The sequence below is a fragment of the Bactrocera dorsalis genome, chromosome 1 (assembly GCF_023373825.1).
Source record: "Bactrocera dorsalis isolate Fly_Bdor chromosome 1, ASM2337382v1, whole genome shotgun sequence".
Classification (NCBI taxonomy): domain Eukaryota; kingdom Metazoa; phylum Arthropoda; class Insecta; order Diptera; family Tephritidae; genus Bactrocera; species Bactrocera dorsalis.
The window spans coordinates 25,700,754-25,719,662 of NC_064303.1; the positions used below are offsets into that span (position 1 = coordinate 25,700,754).

The window sequence follows — 18,909 nt, forward strand, 5'->3', positions numbered from 1 at the left end:
TCGTTTTCGACGCCTTTCATTGAGCACGTAATTTGTAAGGTTTCATTTTTATTGTATTGCCTCTGCTGTAGTAGGTGTTTTTGTGATTGTCCACATTGATGGAATTAATGCTTATAACGGTGGCACAGTGAATATGAATATTTTTCGGACGAACTTAGATAAGCAATATCTGCAAAATTTACTGTTTTAAACTGGGATAACAGAGACCAAAATTTTGAGGAATAAATTTTGCAAAAATGTGATAAGATTGTCCATAAAAATTTGAGAGATAATGTCGTTACTTTATAAACTTTTCAACACAAAGAGCGAAAAAGTCGATTTGGTATTTGCCTATAGTCTCATCCATTTTTTTCGAAATAGTTAACATTACGAGTGTGTCTTAAATTTCCGTCCTTACTTGAGCAACTAAAGGGTGATTTTTTAAGAGCTTGATAACTTTTTTAAAAAAAAAACGCATAAAATTTGCAAAATCTCATCGGTTCTTTATTTGAAACGTTAGATTGGTTCATGACATTTACTTTTTGAAGATAATTTCATTTAAATGTTGACCGCGGCTGCGTCTTAGGTGGTCCATTCGGAAAGTCCAATTTTGGGCAACTTTTTCGAGCATTTCGGCCGGAAATAGCCCGATTTTCTTCGGAAATGTTGTCTTCCAAAGCTGGAATAGTTGCTGGCTTATTTCTGTAGACTTTAGACTTGACGTAGCCCCACAAAAAATAGTCTAAAGGCGTTAAATCGCATGATCTTACGGGTCCATTTCTTGAGATGAATTGTTGTCCGAAGTTTTCCCTCAAAATGGCCATAGAATCGCGAGCTGTGTGGCATGTAGCGCCATCTTGTTGAAACCACATGTCAACCAAGTTCAGTTCTTTCCATTTTTGGCAACAAAAAGTTTGTTAGCATCGAACGATAGCGATCGCCATTCACCGTAAACGTTGCGTCCAACAGCATCTTTGAAAAAATACGGTCCAATGATTCCACCAGCGTACAAACCACACCAAACAGTGCATTTTTCGGGATGCATGGGCAGTTCTTGAACGGCTTCTGGTTGCTCTTCACCCCAAATGCGGCAATTTTGCTTATTTACGTAGCCATTCAACCAGAAATGAGCCTCATCGCTGAACAAAACACGCGCGCGAAACACATTTCGAACCGAACACTGATTTTGGTAATAAAATTCAATGATTTGCAAGCGTTGCTCGTTAGTAAGTCTATTCATGATGAAATGTCAAAGCATACTGAGCATCTTTCTCTTTGACACCATGTCTGAAATCCCACGTGATCTGTCAAATACTCATGCATGAAAATCCTAACCTCAAAAAAATCACCCGTTATATCTCTCTGAAACTGTGCACCTTCTGAAAACTAATGACCTCTGAAGTATGCCAAGAAAACTTGTTTTTCCAAATTACAACTTAACGCCCGCAAATATTTCTTTAAAGAAGTCAAACGGTAAAGTTCAAAGTTGATTGGGAGTTAATTTATTTAATTGTCATATATTTCAAATACAGATTCTGCCTTCCAACTTATGCGACCCCCATGCCTCCTAAATTACATATTTTACTACTGTTTTCTCCATTTCATCTCCTTCAAAGTAATCATTTCCAGTCATCGTAGCACTTGGAAAAATCTTCCGTCGTGATGGCCATCAGAGCCTTTTTTGATTCAGCTTTTATTGAGGCGAAACGGTGTCCTCGTAGTGATCATGTGAATTTCCTGAATATACATTAAATATTCACCTTTCAATTTGATCACAGTAATATATTATCTTTTGTCATCTTATAATTTTATTTTGACGATTGAAACTCCTAGTTGATATGTGCAGTGAAAGCTAAGTTCTGAGTTCCGTGGGCTTAGTTTCTACTCTGATTACTGAACAGTTCATATACGTGGGAGATTTCTTACAAGATCTCAGAACCAGTATATTTTTTAAATGATGTCATTCGGTCCATGCATTATAACAAAATTCACTGAAAATGTGTCTTAATTAACATAAGCAAAGTCCTGAATTTTGTTTTATGTGGCATAAAAGTCTATACATATTTTCTGACATCATGTTCATTCGCTGCTTTCCTTGCAGTAGGCTTTATATTCACCATCCCTATAGCCTTAAGTATTTATTAGCAACTACTCGAACTATTTGTTCCACTTCATGGCAAAGCGTCCGTATATTTTTGACATTCACTGTTTCTGCATACGTAATATCGTTATTTTTCCCAATACGCAAGTGGAATTTTTTATTGTTGTTTTCCATACGACAAATTTCATTTCGATTTAATCAAATTGCAACAAATTTGTTGATATCTGTCATTCCTTTTGGGAATGTATGTACGCATAGCTGTACATGAGGAACATATGTACTATATAAATATGTAATATATATTTTTTTGGCTCCGCTATAAAGTGTGTGGTGAAAACATTGGTAGAGCTTGCGAATAGTACATTTTTAGATAAGCGAATAGTTGAACGTTCTGGAGGTTAGTACAAAGCATATCGGTTTAAAAATGTTTGGTGATGTAATAACGGGTTTCTTAATAGTGACGCTACAAAAGTAAATCGATAGGATCAGCAAACGACTACATATCTTTCCTGCTCTTTTGACATTTATCTTCAGTAAAGTTTGTCATTTCATCATGGAAAGATATGTGAACCAAAAACGTCAAAATAAATAAATTTATTTATTATAATTTACATTGGCCTCAATTTTAAGTATCAATTTATGTATTGTGGAAAATTTTAAATCCACAGGCACAGCACGAAATTTTCCCGTGAAAGTGAGACAAAGAAGTGCATATTGCTGCCTTCAGCGCATCAAGTGAGGAAGACACAAATCAGTCTCTTACATGTCGTTCTCAAGCGTTGGACGTCTCTGTGACGTCGTTGTGGCGAGTTTTGTGAAAAGATCTTGGTCTACATCCTTACAAGATCAAATTGAACTGTAACCGCTAGACAAGCAGATGTATGTTCGTAAATTGGGCTGAGCAACAACTTCAAAATTATCCGTATTTTCATCGAAAATTAACCTCAGCGATAAAGCTCATTTCTGGCTGAATGACTTCGTTAATTTACAAAGTATGAGTCATTATTCAGGCAGTAATCCCTACATTCTCCACGAATCACCTTTGCATCTCGAAAAAATGACGGTTTGGTCTGGTGTATAGGCCGGCGGAGTCATTGGGCCGTACTTCTTCCGCGGTCAAGACCGACATTTTAATGGGAATCGCTATTGTTCAATGATAACCGAATATTTGGATGATATGAACTTGGAGAATATGTGGTTCCAACAGGAAGGCACCGTAAGTCACACAGCGAATGTCATAATCTATTTATTGAAAACCAAGTTTGGTGAATGTATTATCTCACGAAATGACCCATGGCCGCCTAGATCGTGCGATATGACGCCGTTAGACTATGTCCTATGTGGCTACGTCAAATCAATGGTCTTCGCCAACAATCCAGCGACGATTGATGAACTTCTTACGAATATCGAACGTGAAATTGCAGTAGTGCCAACCGATTTATGTTTGAAAACCGTGGAAAATTGGGTTCAGCGTCTTGACTTCTGCAAGCGTGCTCGTGGCGACCATGCAAAGAAATCGTGTTCCATACATAATGGAATGTACTTTCACAGGAATAAAGAAAAATAGCCTAAACTTTTGTAACGCTCTTATTGAAAACCCCGTTATAATAAGGTCTTTTGTAATCTCGAAAATAGGCTACGTCCTTCACTCTGCTACCGAAGTTTCAGTTAACATTTTACCAAAGCTTATAGTTGAAATAACCATGGGTACTTGCCCTGCGATAAATACCTTCTTTCTTAGCTTTAGCATATATTTGGTTTCGACAAGAATTATGTATTGTTCTGGAGAGTAAAAGAAACAAAGTTGTTACGACGCTTTCTAGCAGGGAACATTAAATTGTATTTCACAAACAAATGCTGTACAAGCACAACGATCACTTTTTCTCTTTAAAACCATCTTCTTATGTAGCTTAATTGAAAAAGAGCAGCGGCCTGACATATTATGGTTTGGTGGATTTGCCCGGAAGCTACAAAAAGTATATTCGGCCAGTCCGTAACTGAATATCTAATTTACAACTAAGTTATCTAACCGTTTTGCCTTTAAAGTAAAATTTTCCAGTAAACTCTTTTTAAAGAACAATGCATTCTCCCATTGATTAATTAATGGACCTAACAAGAAACCAGTACGAGTAAAAGATAATAACAACTACAATCCATAACTTGATTATTATCTTAATAAAATCATTTTGTCGATTCTTCTAACAAAGAAGGAAATGTGAATGACTGTAAAAATTAATTTTCAGCATCGTTTGATTCTCTTCTAAAGGTTAGGTTCGATCCGAAGACTACACCTAAACCCTCTCATATATAATAGAGGTACTCAGAATTCTATTAGTAGTTCATTTTCAGAAACAATTTATGTTCAGGCAGATATATGTTCTACTCTGGGCAAAAATAGTAGGGCATTATGATTTTAATTTCGCGCGAAAGCCCGTTGGTAAAAATATCTTTTTCTACGTTGGTATGACTGTCAGTAACGTCTACTGTCGCCGGTCCGTCCACCAATCGTCCGGTTAAGTGACGCAAGTCAAATATCTGGGGCTGACCATGAGTGAAAGAATGAGTTTCACTCCACATTTGGCAATTGTGAAGGAGCGACTGCAGGCAACCGTGGGCGGGATACGACGCATTTTGAGGAGTGATTGGGGTCTCGGACGTCGTGCTGTTCGCACCATATATCGGGGTTTGTTTGTGGCCTGTGCCACTTACGGCGCCGCTGTATGGTGGGAAACAGCCACGACAGTCTCGGGGCGTCAAAAGCTTCTCTCAATACAGCGTCTTATAATGCTTGCTTGCTTGCCTGTTTGTCGCACCGTCTCAACGGAAGCAATGCAGGTGCTATTGGGAGCTCCCCCGCTTGACCTGATTGTCATACAGCGAGCTGTTGCATTCAGGTTAAGGAGGGTTTGAGTGTGTCATTGTTCCAGAATAATTGGATATCTGACAATGATACAGAAAGGGAGGGATATCTAGGAAGCAAGAGGCTTCTAGATGAAATGGTTAGGAATAAGTGGCAAAACCGTTGGAACAATAGCAGCAACGGTCGAGTGACTTACCAATACATCCAGGATGTTAGGTTTGTGGAAGGAAACCCCGACTTCAGATTCTGTCTGAGCTCGGGCTTCCTACTTACGGGACATGGGCCTCTGAATGCATTCTTGCATAGGAGGAATCTATCGGAAACACCCGAATGTGCGTGTGGAGCTCGCAATGAGGATTGGGTACATATCATTGCAGAATGCGCAATGTACTCAGACATCAGGAGCTTTAGGAGAATAGGGATTAGTTATATAAATGGACGGCTAGATGTGAGCGGTGTGATCTCCGCTGAAGTTTGATAGATTTGCGCGTGAGATATTTAGGCGGCGAAGACAATTGAGTGAAACGTTAGGCTAGGTTAGGTTAGGTTAGGTAGGGGGATTGCTGGGTGCATGGGATGGGGGTATGGGGTCTAACCCCTGGTCACCAGTCCAGAGCAGTATGGAAGCTCAACTGGTAGTAGTTTCGGCTACGAGGTCTGACCGGAGACTTAATTCTGGTACCACGGGGAGCAAGAGCCCTTGGAGTTCACTCCAACCTGCTCATGCGGTAGGCCCCTTGGGGAGTATCGTAGTGGTTGTGGTTTATACCCAAAGGCGGGAAGAGTGTTTCGATCAGTCAATGTGGAGTTGGATTGCAACCGGGTGCCGGACCCATAGTACGGCAGAGGTTTTAGATGGGTCTCAAACCCCACCAAGGTGTTTAGTGTGTCCATTCCACACTGCCAATTGGTACTGGAAATGCTTGGCATTCTCAGGGCGCTGATCAACGCATTGATTTGATCCGTTGTACTTTTGAGTACCGTAGAGTAAGGCTGTCGTCAGCAGGTACCTACGTTAAACACACCGGACGTTGTCAGTAACGTCTGTGCCAAATGTCAAAATAATCATTAGCGTTTAGTATTCGCTTGTCTTTCTTACGTGAAGTGCATTAAGCAATTTTTGTGACGGGTGAAATTATTCAACAAAAAGTTTCTTTAAATTTTGTAACGTTCATAATGTTAAAAAAAGGCCTTCGTAGATAATTGTTTGTCGCGAGTAAGTGGTTTTGATTGATCAATGACGGTCGAGAACGCGTTGACGATGAACCACGTCCAGGACGGTCATTTACATCAACTGATGATCAACACGTCAATAAAATAAGGGGATTGGTGCTTTAGAATTATCAGACGGATCAGTAAAAACCATCCCGCACGTTTGGTTCCAAAATCACTCAATATTTTCGAAAAAACAACGTCTAGTTAACGTTAATGTCTGTCAAATTATGCTTTCCGACAACCATGATATCATAAAACTTATTATTAGTGGCATTGAGCATTGGACTCAGGGTTACGACCCGGAAACAAATGATTAATCGGAAAGCATGGTATTTGAAACATAATTCAGGATTTCGACTATTTCTAGGTATGGAAAATAAAAGTTGACAGAAGAGAGGATGTTGAAAAGAAAGCTGTTTTTATAGATAGTAGATACTCGTTTATAAAGTCAGTACATCTGATTAAGTTAGCAAATGTTAGGCTTAGCTAATGTTAGGCTAACGCATCATATAATAATAGTAAATAAAAATCTAAAGATAGTCAGTATGTATGTATTATTTTTGGTAAAATAATCTACTCTGAAAGCATACTTTTCAAAATTACATAAAATTAATTTAAGCTGCTAAAAATAATATCTCTTTGAGAGATACATTTTTAAAATCCAACGGTGTCAATAAAAATAAATTAAATAACGATTACAAAAAACAAAAAAGTGTGAATGGGCCACCCTATTATGTAAATAATAAATATCATTCTACATGGATTGTGGTGAAAAGCAATCCGCTTCGCTAATGCCGCTTTGTACAAGTACCTATGTTGATAAAAGCTTTGTGATAAAGTAAATAAATAAAGTAAGTACACAAAGCTAATAATTGGATAAATGCGCGAAAATATTTGGAAAATCGCCGTTAAAGGTATGCAAATTTATGTGAAAATGGAAAATAAATTAAAATTGAAATTAACATTACAATATACATGTGTGTGTGCGGGTGTTAGAAATAATGATTGTGTCAGGCTTTGTGAGTCTGGTCGTTGGACCAGACCTGGGTGCTCGTAACTGATCTGATATGGGTGCGCTTGCTGGTGTTAGTAGTGATGCAAAATGCAACTTTTTTGTAATTTTTTTTTTTTTTTAATTTGGTTGTTTTTTTGTTATTTGGTGCGTAAAAGTGCCACTACAGCCATTGAATTGTGGCATTGTAAATACTTTTGTTATCTCAGTCATCGATTTATTTTACTTGCTTGATTGCTTTGTGAATTTTATAGCGCAGTTTTGCTTTGGTAATACCATTTTATGCTCTTTACACATTTTGGAATTTCGTTTTATGTTTTTTTTTTTTGGTGCCATATTTATTGCTTGAAAAAGAGGCTTGGTGCGTTGCATTCCGAGTGCCGTCGTTGCCATGCGTTTCATGTGCTGCGAAGCTCCATAAATTTACCGTTACAGTTGCGCGCCATTTGATTTTCTTTCTTTTGGGTTTTTTCTTTGTATTTACTTACTTGCGTACTTTGTGCTTGTCAATTGTTGATTTTATGGTTAGCTTTTGTGGTTGCTACTGAATACATTTTATGTGCCCAACACATTGTCGGTAAATATGTATTTATGTACATTGTTCCACATAACCACCCCCACCCGTTTACCCCTTCTACGCGTGCGTTCGTTGTGCCCATACAGTGCTATATTTGTGTTGTGTTGTACTTTGATACGATTTGCAATAAATTAAAAAATGAAATTTAGTACGAGTATTCTCGGAAAATATTGAATTGTCTTCGAATAATGTATCACTGTGCAAAGTTGGTTGAAATGACGTTATAAAGAGAAGTTTCGTAAAATTTAATCTCACATAAAAAGGAAGAGGTTTTGTGAACTTCTTTAAAACTAAATTTTAGACATTTATAAATATACATATATATTTTTAAATATAATTAAATAAAATATTCTGTTGAAAAGATTTAAGCCAATGATGAAATATTAGCGTCTAACAAATATAATAATAATAAATAAAATAATAAAATAAATAAATATAATAATTTTGGAATATGGTTGCCACCTTTTTGGAGTTCGGGAAAATTTGTTTTCGAAACTAAAACAAGAAAAAACATTAAATTCGGTTTCACCAAACAAATATCTTCATCATCTTAATATATAAAAATCACGTGTCACATTGTTTGTTTTCGATGGACTCCTAAACTACTGAACCGATTTTAATGAAATTTTTAACACTGTGTGCAGTTTGGTCCAACTTGAAAGATAGGATAGTTTATAACTCTCCTTATAGTCGCATTATTTATTTATTGCAAATTATTTGTTTATTATTAGCAAAGAGCTATCCACCAGTTGGTGGCGCTAAGTGCGGTATGTTACAGTAGATGGCGCTACATTTCTTTCGAAATTTTCATGGATTTAGGCTGTCATAACAAAAGCTGCCACTTGGTAAAAACATTAAGTGAAAATGCGTTGTTTGAAGTTTATATTATTTGTGGTAAAGTTATACGAATCTATGACTTCCAATATTCTAAATTTAAGAAAAAATCACATACAATCCGTGAAATAAATAAAGTTATGTACATACATATGTATGGTCAGACAAATAAGCAATGCTGCCACTCTTTTCCAGTAAATCTTCCTCGAATTTGGGAGATTTCAGAGGAATTTAGGAAATCGCAGAGCTGATTTCTGCATGTATTTCCTGTAAAAAAAAATTTCATTTAGTTGCATTCAGGTATATGTAGAATTTTGTATGGCTAATGCCCGGTTTCACAGTCCATACATAAGTTGTGCCTAAATAAAATCTTAGCTAAGTATTGTTGCCAACTGAGTAGTCGTTTGCGTTACACAGTCAATGCTTAATTTCTATAAAATTTTATTATGATATATGGCAACGTTATGGGCAACATATGTTTTACAAATGTCATTCATAAAAATATGTTTGAAATATTTAAATTATAACAGACAATACATAAATTTGGGAGCAAAATTATATCAAAAATTGATGAAAACAACAAAAGAACCCCAAATTTCATCACTAGCGAGTCGGAGCACCTATGGGAACTGAAGGAAAAATATAAGCTGATATTGAGTGCAAACGAACGGACACTTGCCCTACGCTACGAAAGATGTCGCTGAAAATTCAAAGCAAATTCAAAACAAAAATCAGCTGTTATTTAAGCATGGCCTCCCATTTTCAGTGCTTAAGAATAGTAAAAAAGAACTGCAACCAAATACGCAGTGAAATAGATTATCACTGGCTCAGTAATCAGTCGTTGAATATGTATTACGAGTATACCACGTGCATTCCAAAAGACTGATGTAACCTTTCCAGCGCACTTTTTCGTCTTTCTACGCCTGAGAACCGGTTCCTCATGTGCAGTCCACTAGAATGACTGTCAATTGGACTCCAGTAGGAGTCCATCATATCAATGGAGCTATGTATCTACATATAGTCACACACCGACGCAAAAATTCGGTTTTATTCCGATTAAAGAGCACTCAAACACTTCTCAGAATCAGTTATGCGCTGTTTTTGTTAGATTATGAACTTGCGAGGCACCTACTTTGCACAGAGCTTTCGCCTCTTTAGGGCATCGTCCAGGTTAGCAAATATCTTTTCAACGATGGATTTCCCTGAGCCCAAATTCAACAGTATTTTCCCCAAAAAGCCAAATGCTTTATTAACACACGAAATGCTTTAAGATCCATTTTTTTGTAAACTAACAAAAGTTGCTTCACAAAAATGTTATAACTCATGGAAAAGAGCTATCCACCAATAGTTATAATCCAACTAATAGAAATCATATAGATCAGCCACAGTGAAGCGTGGACGGGTCCTCTAGTTGCCATATAAAAATTGAATTTTAATCATTCAGTGTGCATTTCATTTACATGCTATAGTGATACGATGTGGAACCTTTTTAGATTTCGTAGCCTTTACAAATAAATCACGCCAAATTTTGTGAAAAATTTGTATGTTAGCTACTACACTATAGCATATTCTGATACAGACAAATCCGACAAATGAACAGCTTCTTGAAAAAAGACGTGTTCAAGAGATCTTTATCATAAATCTGACGGACTTATTCGTGTATGTGCAGACAGACAGATGAGCAGACTAACGGACATGGCTAAAGCGATTCAATTCCTCCTCGCTTGATGGGTCTCCGAAATTTCTTCTTAGCGATTTTAACATTACATATGTTCGGAGACTATAGAATAGTGTTAAACAATAAGCCGAGCTAAATTTTGTGAAGACAATTTGCGATATAAAAAAGTTTTCTATACAAGGGCTTAGTTTTGACCGATATATGTATCTTACAGTGGTTCGCTATCAGTGGTAAACTTTGTAATAAACTTTGTGGTAAAATTAATTCGCTCTATTCAGATTATAAAAATCGACATGGTTGCCATTAAAAAAAGAAAAATGAATTAAATGTAATATTCATTTCGTTGGCAACTTTTTTCAAAGTCACATAAACGACGTACAGCTTACTTTTACCCATTTTTCAAACAAATGAAATAAGAGAAAGCATAGCGATTTCTCAATCTTCTACTTCAGTCCCGTCCGTAATCTCAGGAATCCATAGCGCCTAACTCACTTTGTAGGATTTTTGATGCTACAAATTGCTTAAAACGCAGTTCAGATTTGTTTTGTAAAATAATATTTTTGCTTTAGTATTTGATAGAATCTCTCGACGTAGTACGTAACCTGTGCAATACCGAGTAAATAGAGACAAGAGCAACCAATTTCTTCAAGTACTAGTATTAACTTAGATGGATGCAGATCAAACTCTCAGTCTTTTTTGTGAGATGAGTCGTTTGTGGTTATGCCGGATTTATTATTGGAAAGACTTTGACAAGCAATCAAATCCATTTAAGAGGCAAAATTCTATGAAATGCAAGCCTAAGAATGTATACAGTACTTCTGAAGAATTCGATGTGTTCCAACATTATTGAAAACACATGACTTCTCTAAGCGTTACCTGGCTGCGATGCTATCCCTTCGAGTTAAATCTGAGTGGCTGGCGCTTTTATAACAATTCTTTGTTATTATGAGCCATGAATTCAAGAAAAATATCTTTTTTCGTTCCAATACGAAAACTAATCCAAAACAGTTCACATGAAACAGCGGTTTAATTACACTGTTATAGCTTTTTTCAAAAAAAAAAAAAAAAAGACAAGACCAAATTCGACGGTTTTTTGACTATGACAGTGTTATTTATTTCTATAAAAAAGAATATCCAAATCAGCATCACACAACTTGATGAAGTTGATGGAAGCCTAGTGGCATCCAGTCCTTTACGAAATATTATAAACTTTCACTTACATACGTGTAGCTTAGGCAGGCAAATTTGCTTTCATCAACATGATAAGCAATCAATGCCTTTGTGGAAAATAGACCAGATCCATGATAGTATAACTTACTGAGACTTATATCGGTATTCTGCGTGAGACGATTGTCTCATGTCTCTAATAGTGACTATAGTAATTTAGTGATTCTGTTAGTCAGGAGTCTCATTTTGGTATTCTGGCAAATAGAGTATACTACTTTACAGTATACTACTATAATGTAATATTCAAAGAGCAGATCAAGCAGTTTAAGGGTTCTCTGGGAATATCATTGATCATGATGCTGAGAAATCGACTTAAACTTAAGTCGGCCGAAAATTATTTTTCAAAAACAGAAAATTTTAGAGGTTAATAGATGTTCAAGAGGTTAATACAAGTTACAAAACCTTTTTAAAATATAAATATGATTTAAAAATATTAAAATTCTTAATTTATATAAAACTAAAATTTTTTGCCGAATTTATAGAACTTTTTTCCAATTTCTACATTCAATTTTATCCTTCACTTCATCGTATAAAAGTACAGCACAAACACAAATCATGTTCAATAAAATTTTCTTCAAATATTTTTGTGCCAAACTACTTATTATATTCAGTGCTGCAACATATATGTAGATATGCATGTATGTAGTAGTTAGTAAGTACTTGCAGTGCCAGATACGATATATTATTGTTGTAAAGTGCATGACTAGCTTGAAGCAAGTGCTTGATTTGATTTAATTTTCTTTTTTTTTTGTAAATTTTCGTGATTTGCATACAATTGGTGTTGCGCTCTTGCATTTGGTGCGATTAACAGTATTTTGAACACATTCACAAATTTACCCGAAACGGACAATACCGCCGTATACTCAACGGATCCCGCGCGATTGCTGACACGACACGTGTAATTGCCGTTATGACGTGACGTCACATTGTGTATGGAAATAATGCTGGAAAACGGTGTGTACTCGTTAATGGTGAGCGAGCTATCCATTGGACTATAGCTCTTCCCACCGGCGCCACCACCAAGCGATCCACCGCCATTTTGTAAGCGACCACCCGATAAATCGCTGGGTAAATTAGCAACGGGTATTTGTTGTTGTGCGGTATTACCCAAAATCGGTGTGCCATCCTTTAGCCAAGTGATGTTGAAAGGCTGATCACCCTGACTACTGGAACACATTAGCTGCGTGCGCATACCCTCGGTGATTTCCTCTTCGAAGTTGAACGGCGAAATGCGTGGAGGAACTAAATGTGTAGATTTAAATTGAATTCTCTTTATAAATATAGGTAATTTTTGAAATTAAATAGATAGCTGAAATGTGTAGAGAGATTATAGCGAGGGGTGACAAATGAAAATATGTATCGTAAAAATATAGTATATGCTCGTGGTTGCCTGAAATTTTGTTCAAATTACAAATTTTTACTTGTATTGCATATAAATAAAATTGTTGTATACTCTTTTCCCCATAAAAAATATTTCGAATATTTTTCATATATAAAAAAATCTAAATAAAATGTTATGTATTTACGTATGTACGTACATTTTCACAGAAGAAAATATCATATTTCATTTTTATAAAAAAAATAGTATTTTTAGCTATTAATGTGTTACTAAGTACTTATAAATTAACTTTTCTTCCTTTAATAGTAGTAAATTGAGGCGCACTCCAACCCATCTTACTCACACATTGTACCATCAAACTGCAGCTAATTACTCACATACATTCATAGCGAACTGGCGAATATTTAAATTTACTTTTAATTATTTAGCACATTTCAATTTTCAAATTTTACGGGGCTCAACGCGCTAATTTTCCAGCCAGTAGCATGTGTTGCAGCATAAGCGCATAGTATCATATGTATATACTTGTATGTTTAGAAATCTGCCTTCAATTGTGAATATTTTACTAACATATATGTATGTGCTAATAAGCCGACGGGCATTCACCGACGATATTAAACGTCTAATTAATTTTACTGATATGTTGATAGTAGCATTACTACACACATACTTGAATTGAAATATATTTGTGGCTCATATTGTGGAAAAATATAGCAAGAGATATTTTGTGGTTTCTATGCTTATTACATTGACCCCCAAGGTGGGTAGGTCACGGAATGTGATTAAAGAAATATATTGTTTAAAATGAAGATACTTGGGAGAAAAGCTATGGCTTTCAAAACCCTAAAACTAAAAAATTGTAGATTCTTTCTTACATTTTTTTTCAACATATGTATATTTAAATATTTTGGATAAGTATGGAAGATAATCATGGAGGATATAGCGAAGTAGCTTGAAAAGTTTACAGAAAAGCCGTAAGTCTGCATTAAATTTTTAATATACCTTAAGGTCAATTCGTGCCATAGCTAAAATCGATTTTTAGGGCAGGCATGAAGTTCAGCTTTGTGCCACACTCTAGGCTAAGGTAGTTTTCATACCGAAGGTAGATAGAAACAATCCAACCTACTCAAAAGAAATTAGGCCTATAAGCTTAACTTTCTTCCAGCTGAAAACGCTAGAGAAAATCACGCGCACATTAGGAACGCAGGGCCTCCTTGAAGCTTATCCAAGCCGCAGCACGTATCAGTAGAGACTGCACTCCTTACACTGGTATTTAATATCGAAAGTGCTCTTGAATATAAGGAATACGCTCATGGAGCATTCCTGGACATTTCTGGAGCATTCAACAACGTCTCTACGGAATATACTCTGAATATTATTCAGTCAGTAGGTATTGATCCCGCTGTACAACGCTGGATCAGAAGTTATTTGAACTCTAGACGGATAAAAGCAGAATAAAACGACGCTGGAATGACCAAGAAAGTTTTTAGAGGTACTCCCCAAGATGGAGTGATATCCAAGCTTCTATGGACATTACTGGTGAATAAACTGCTAAGGAACTTGGAAGGCAAAGCACCTGAGATAGTGGCATATGCGGACGACATTGCCATCTTAATAACGATTAGGAGTCTACAGCCATTAGCAGTATTATGACCACCACTCTCAATACAGTCCAGAACTGTGATCTGCTTGTATTCACAAGAAAGTACAAAATTTCTTTATGGAGGTTCCTTTCAATAAATGGAACACAACTCTCTCTCTAAAGGACCGGATGAAGTACCTTGGTGTAGTCTAGGACAGCAAACTGCCGTGGAAGCACAACGTTGCAGAAAGCCACTCTTTACATGAGTGTAGGCAGATACTCGACACAACGTGGGAGCTCTCTCCCTCTCTCAGGCACTGGTGCTACACAGGTTTTGTAAGATCAATTCTGCTCTACGCTGCAGTAGTATGGTCGATAGATACCTACCGGAAGCCAATGGAAAGGGTTCAGAGGCTCGATGCGCTGTGCATAACGGGAGTTTTACGAACAACTTTAACGGCGGCTCTTGATCTGATAATAAATTTGCCACCTATAGGCTTCTTCGCTGAAAACTGCGCAGAAAAAGCAGCGGGACGAATACTGGCTGCAGGAGGAGGCCAAACACCAATTATATTAGCGTAATTTTCAACTGGGAAAGAAGGTTAAATGTAGTAATAGGAACATATAGGACCATATGCCTGACGGAACTTTCTTGGTGCTTTTATATGACAGAGGATCAGCACTCAAAGGTAAAGAGAAGAGATATTGGAAATCGAAGACATATTCGTTTGTTTTGATCTATCCTTGGCTCTCTTGTTAAAATATAAATTGTCGAGCAAAGCGAGAATAGTTACATGAAAATCGGCCACAACGGCTATAAAATATCATCAACTTGTGAGAATTAATCTACTTTGAGCAAAATTTTGTTTTGCGAGAACTGGGCTACTAAAAAGAGGATTGATTTTAATATCTGTCTCACATTGTCCCATGTAAAATTTGGTCACGAAAAGCAAGTTATATAAAATATTACAAATTGTCTGTCAAGCTGAAGAGACTTGAGAATATTTATCAACCAATTTTTTTTTCAAAAGTTTGCCATCTGTAAATATTATAAATTTATAGTTCAAGAAATTCTCGAACTCGGGTTATTGGTTTCTAGCTGATTACAATACTCAATAAATCTGAAGGAAAAATTTGAGACTGATATTCTAAGAGCTCTATGGGATATTTGAGGTGACCTAATCACGAATATGAAATAAACCATTTTTAAGCACATACTGCTATTTTTGTAATTTTAGTAAATGGTGGTGTTTGAACCCCTACACCCCTCGACTACAACATATCTCTGCGAGATGGGAAATTTTTAGTCTTATGATCGTTCTTATTCATAAAATTTATAAAAGAAAAGAATTATTGTTATTGAAGGAAATACAGGTTAGTTTCTGTATCGGCCTCGTGATAGACTCATTAGGATGAATAATCCTTGACTTATCTTGCGTAAATTATTTTCGGAATATAGAGAAATTGTTCGGAGGTAGTATATTACTCCTATACCAAACAAATGGCAGTTAATGTGTTAATATGAGAGAAAATTGAAATCTGCATATTGGCTAATTGCTATATGTCGATGTACGTATGGCCGCCGTAGTACCAAATATAAATATACACGTATATACCTTTACGAGCTCTGCGCTTATGCCTGCCCATTTATTTTCGTTTGTAACGTTCGCTCTGAATGTATGAGTATTTGTGCCAAAAAATCGATTATATAGTTATATATGCTACAACTGAAATTAAGAACAAAAACAACAGAACCTAACGAATTTACCAAAAATAATGTGTGCAACAACTGTTGGCAAATAAAATTCTTGTGCGCCTTTGTGTGTATGTGTGGAGAAAAATAACCATTTTATATTGACACTTAACATATATTCGCATCAATTAGATGTGCGCCAATAAATCCATTAACAAGCAACAACAATAAGTGAGATATGTTGTATGATTGTGCTGATAAAAAGTTACATAAACAAATATCTATATGTATATACTTATATAACTAGGGGTTTATATGTGTGCGTTCATGTGCTTTTGTGTGCAATAACATGCATTTGGCAGCGGAGCTTGCCAAAAAATCGTAAAAAAAAATCAACAACAACATAAAAAATTTATTTGTAATAAAATTGTAAAGTAAACATGCTGAAACACACATGCAAATGCAACCATGCAAGGCGACATGAACATTTTTGGTTGAAATGCAAGCTGTTCATGCGAGCGTTAGGCAACCGTGACAGCAAGCGCCAACTTATTAGAAACAAGCGAAATAAAAATGAAAAATAAATGCAAATATTTCAACCAAGTAACATGCAACAACTACAACGACAAATATAATAATATTTATAATGCTGACAACAACAACACGCATAATAATAATACCATTGACTCTTAGCTGTGCAGAGTGCGATACAGTAGCGGCATCGTTTTGTACGCGACACGTATAGGTGCCGCTCTGTGCTCGCGTCACACTTGTGATGCTGAGGGCGCTGGTGAAATCATCATTTTGGCGAATTGTCACTTGGCCAGCGCCACCATCTACACCACCGCTACTACCATCCGCATTCGTTGACATTGATGCTGCCGCAGCCGCTGTGGCGGCTGAATCGTCGTGATTTGTATGACCTGATGGACCTGATGCAGCAACGCCACCGGTACCGCTATGATGCCCACCGCTAACACCGCCGCCGCCGCCAACGCTGCCACCACCACCAGCACCACCACCATCGCGCAATAGATAATTCACACCGACACCAACACCAACGCCGCCCATAAGTAGGCGATTATGGCCAGAGGCGGCCGCTGCTGAGGTTGTGATGGATGTGGCCATTTGCTGCAGCGGCTGTCCGTCCTTAAGCCAGGTGAATGTGAGCGGTAGGTCACCGGTGCCAATGACACATTGTATGCTCGTGCGGTCGCCGACATTCAGATCGCGTGCGAATGAGAATGGTGTAATCTTGGGTGGAACTTTTGGTATCGTAAGTGTTTAGTGGAACGCATGAAATTGAACGCGTTAGCTTGGTTTACTTAGTGTTACGTTTAAGCAAGTTAAATAAAATGTCTATTTATTGTAGATTGTAAAGAAATATTCGGTATATTTGAACTGTTTAAAATGTCACTTAAAGCGGCAGTAAAAGAAGAAGAAGCTTTCAGTTAACATCAATGCACTTTGGGAAATTCAAATTGTACTTTTCTTATTTTATTTACTTGGGAACACCATGGATTTGGGAACTAATTAAGCTGGAAGAAAGTTTCTAAATTGTCTTCGACAAATAATATTATCGTGTGTTTGGTTGAGGTTGAGTGGGAGAATAAAGCCATGAACACTCAAGACTCTGCTGGTAGATTTAAAAAAAAAATGGCTTGGTACATTTAGTTAAGGAAAGCAAGGATTTTTTTTCACTGAGAACATCAAATGGGCGTCGGCTTATGAATCTCAGTACGCGAAATTATGGGCTAAAGCGAAAATATAGTTTGCTAAAGGTCGATTCATAAAAAGAAGGTTTCGAGTAATAAGTTCCTTAAACCCCGGGGAATCCATGCCGGCACCGGTGAAAAAAAGGTTCAATAGACTTTAAGAATACTTGATTTTCATTTAATTTAAAACTCCATTAACCATATCGAAGAAGTATATTTTACAGCGAACCACATTCATGGCGACCAGCAGGAATATCCAAAGGTTTCTAGTCCTACCTTAAAAAGAGAAAGCTTCTTAAAAGAACAAAATATTACTTTAGTGCGATAACTATATCAAATAGCTTTACTAATATAAGCTCATAAAGCTCTTAGAGAGAGATATAGAGAGTATTTCGATAGAGCTCTATCCAAGGAAGATAATACTCCATTTAAAATGTGTCCCGTTTCCTACTCTGAGAAATTTATGTAGTTTCTGCACATGTCCACCTGTGTTCTATTTTGAAATCAAATTTTCTTATAATATTTAGCATACTTTCGGTTTTTATGTATATATTTAGACTAGAATCTTTGTTACTTTCAGGAAAGGATCGTGTCTGCTATTTAAATTAAACTGAAACGTATTTTAATTTTTATGAAAACTATTTGGATAATGTTTTCTATCGCATCGCTGTTCTAAAAGTATCGTATCTGCTTCTCTACATAACGATGAAGCAACCGACAATGCTTTATGCCTTCGCTTAGTTTAACGCCTAACCAGTTGAAGTTTCCCATAGTCATTGATGTATTCGTATATACAGTTATATAGTCTGCGGCAGATCGCTAAATCAATAGGCTTATGGAAAGCTCAATTCTACTTGTTCCTATTGTTTGTGTTTTCCAACTGTGTATGTATTGCCTAGCAGTTGCGCCAAATGCCCACACATTTAGATGGTTAGGGGGCGTGGCACTTTCAATTTTCCTTCGCAGTGAACGTGTGTGAGCCCAATGCGGTCTTCCCTCATGCACATACATACATATGTATTTTTTTGTATATATGTGTGTCTGTGCTGTATTTTTTCTAATTTGGCCATTTTGATATGAGTTGCGGTTTCGTGGTT

At 36.6% G+C, this 18,909-nt stretch overlaps 1 protein-coding gene across 1 annotated transcript in view; it reads right to left on the bottom strand.

Moving 5' to 3' along the window:
- Positions 1-18,909, bottom strand: part of LOC105224473 (Down syndrome cell adhesion molecule-like protein Dscam2) — a 640,260-nt gene that overhangs the window by 26,571 nt on the left and 594,780 nt on the right. The window contains 1 exon segment of the mRNA XM_049446778.1: positions 16,778-17,362. Coding sequence (XP_049302735.1) covers positions 16,778-17,362 — 585 coding nt within the window.